At 30.8% G+C, this 3,414-nt stretch overlaps 1 protein-coding gene across 1 annotated transcript in view; it reads left to right on the top strand.

Moving 5' to 3' along the window:
* The window catches only part of LOC106456960 (aspartate--tRNA ligase, cytoplasmic-like), a 71,810-nt gene continuing 68,396 nt past the window's right edge, over nt 1–3,414 (top strand). Inside the window, exon 1 of the mRNA XM_013916336.2 lies at nt 1–258. Within this exon, the coding sequence (XP_013771790.1) occupies nt 218–258 (41 nt within the window). The 5' untranslated portion in view covers nt 1–217. The remainder of the gene's footprint in view (nt 259–3,414) is intronic.

Raw genomic sequence — 3,414 nt, 5'->3', positions numbered from 1 at the left:
GTTGGTTTAGAGTAGGGTACAATTGTCTTGTTTTTCCTCAATTTTCTAAAAACTTTTATGTACCGTGAGAGGGCGACAACTTTTTCACACGTGTGGTATAACCTTATGTTAACTGACTGTGTGCGGCTATTATTTTTTTTGGAAGTACGTTCAATAGAAATTAAGTGGGGAAGCACCCGTTGTGTTTTTGGTTGTATAACATCTCAAAAACATCATAATGTTAAAGGGCGAAGAAGGCGATCTCAATAGAATTAATTCGTAAGTTTTATAACTGCAGTTTTGTTTCGAAAAGAATAACATAAGAGGCTAGTAGTAGTAGTAATAATACAGTATTACTAGTTAGGCCCATATACTTTATAAAATGTACAGTACTTGCAAAGTTATATTATAAGTACGCTATCCATCTACCATAATGTAAACCTACTACAAACTAGGTTATAGAAACCCTGTATTCCTAAAAAAATATATAAATAACCAACAATCGTTTTCTCTCACTTTGACTATCCGCACAGATAATTAGAGCTGCTGATTACAAAAGTAAGACAAGTCTAGTCCAGAAGTTTGAAAAATATTCTATGGATTTCAGTATTTAAACTATTTGTAATTTTGTTAAGTTTTTTAAGAATGAGATAATTGAAGCATCAACGATGAAAAATATCTATCTGCACATAATTTAAATAAATCTTTATAACCGACAATTTGCTGCCTCAACATGTGTATTAAATCATGTTTTATATATATACTTCTACACGTTTAGAAAACAGACATTCAATTAAAGACTAAGTTGTATAAGTGGGAACAGTTTGTGATCTCCTTGGTGTAAAATTCATAATATTCTCAAAACCTAAGTGTTAAATCTGAAATATGTTGAAAATTTTAAAGTTTACTCACTGCCTCATTTGTTTTGGCCCAAAAAGTCCTTCAAACTACTACTTTTTTTTTTCTGTGCATTGTATTACAATCAAGAAGAGATGAGTACATTTTCCAATGAATGATAAGATCAAGTGCTACCTAATCCTAAAGAAAATTATGTAGCTAAAAAAGCATCTAGCAAACTGCATCAGGCTTGGTTGATATACAATATCAGAAGTAAACAGTATAAGTTGTAAGGTATGATTGCAGTTTCATTCTTGAGAGTAATTTTACTACTGCTGCTACTTTTATCAAACACCCCTGTACCAGTGAAAATAAGTGAACATACCTTTCCTTGATTCTTTCAAAATATAGCACCACAATATTAATCATTTCAAGCAAGTTTACATAACTATTTCCTATGCTTTACATAACTTACAAGCACAAAAACCATATTTTTTCAGAACCTGAAATAAGCCATTTTAATTTGAAATTTAGAATGTAAGTCTTGCACTACTCCTGAATTTTATTTTCTTGATAATATTATGTGAACTTGCCTTTTTCACTTCTAAAGATCTCTCCTGAAAAAGTTAAAAAGGAAGTTTCATAAAACACGAAGAGAAAAAAACAGACTTTCCAGGAGTAATATAAGACTAACAATTTCAATTTCAGATTAACAAGAGATCATTAGGTTCTTAAATAATGTACTTGCATACCCATTCTTTGATAAATTAAAAATCTAAACTCACCCTTTAATTTTCAGGAAATTGTTAATACCACTCTTAAACTCCTGTGAAGTGCTTTCTCCCACTACTGCTGATGATAAACTCATTCACTCACCCTGTTAAAAAAATAAAATTGTCTTAAGTGGAGCTTAGCCTATCCCTTCCAAATCTTAAGCTTGTGTTCTCTCATCCTGTTATTATTAGAATAAAGCACTACTAGACTATCTTGTAAATGCTAATAAGATCACCTAATATCCTTCTTTTTTCAACAGAAAATATCTTGGAGATCTTAATCTATCCATATCTGATAAACCTCCCATTCATGGAATGATCCATGTGGTTCTCTTCTAAGCAGTTTCCAAAAATTCAGCATCCATTCTTAGATCAAAACACACGGTTGTGTGGCAAAAAAAACAAACCACATGACACCCAGTTTGTTATTAACAGGAATGAAAACGGCCTTTTTAACTTTTTCAGGAGAGACAAGATCTTTACAAGTGAAAAAGGCAAGTTCACATAATATTATCAAGAAAATAAACTCCATATAATTGCCCCATTAATCAAAACTCTCCCATTTTTTGTGTGGTAGGTCTCCCAGATTTCATTACCTTACATGCCAAATTCCAAAGAAATCACTTTAACCTTTTTCATTTTACAGCAGACCAAACTTAGGCTGTTATTCTTCATCTTCTCCTTCTTCACACCATTGAAAAATCAAAAACTTTCCATTAATTGATTTCTTTCAAATTTGATACATAGATGGCATATAGGTTCCCTCAGCTTCACAGCATATTTGGTTTTACATAATAGCTCAAGTATTATTGGATATTTTATCAAAAATTAAGCTAAAATCTCATAAATATTTTGCACTTGCCTGGAGGAAATTTGGTTAATTTGATGTGCTGTAATTTCTACCACACACATTGGGGTATTCTTAAAAGTGAACTGTTTTTGATGTTATAAAAATTGAATGTAAAATCTGGAAGTTTGAGCCCAAAACCACCATTGTTTAAAACTTTTCTCACAATTTTTGCATACTACTTTGCATCTGACTTCAAACTAATGTAAACACTTCCTGGTATGTGATTGCTTTTGTTTCTAATTTCTCTAGTTCAAAATTTTCTAACATCCAAAACAGGCTGTTGCAGTTTTCAACCAATTAGAAACAAAAACTACACATAATTACAAGCAATAATCTAAAATATCAAGCTCTTGCCTTCTTGGTTTGATGAGATATCAGTAAAGTTGTCAACCCACCAAAGAAGCCCCTCTCCTATTTCTCTGATTTTAGGGATTGTTTGCTAATCAACTTTACATGACTGAAGAATGTGTGTAACCAATAGAAAGAGCAGATTCTCTTATACATAAATTTTACAAGTCAATGCTTAGTTATTAAAAACTCCAGTTCAAATAGTGTTTAAAAGTACACAACAATTTTAAATTATTGTGTACTTTTAAACATGTTTAAATTGAATTTTTAATAAATACCTATGCACAAATGTCATGTTCCTATTTTTTAATCCATTGCTTAGTTTTCCATGTCAAACGTTGCTCTCTGAATACTAAAGACATTTGTTAACATATTTATAGCTTAGAGAGACAGATAAATTATAGTACATTTGGGACATTCTATTCGAGTGATAGATATATTTTATTTTCTGTAATAAATAAGTGAAAGCTACATGAATTCTTTTCTATTTATATTTTTTAATAAAACTGACTAAAAAATTATTGTAAAATAAAATTAGGAAAGAGTTCCATATGGCACCCCCACCCAAAAATTGTAGAATTGCCTGGATAAAAAAGATTCTGAAAAGGGTTTATTTTAAGGGGCATA

Source organism: Limulus polyphemus, unplaced genomic scaffold, assembly GCF_000517525.1.
Source record: "Limulus polyphemus unplaced genomic scaffold, Limulus_polyphemus-2.1.2 Scaffold275, whole genome shotgun sequence".
NCBI lineage: Eukaryota > Metazoa > Arthropoda > Merostomata > Xiphosura > Limulidae > Limulus > Limulus polyphemus.
The sequence above is the reverse complement of the archived record's forward strand: the minus strand, read 5'-3'. Positions and strand labels throughout refer to the sequence as shown.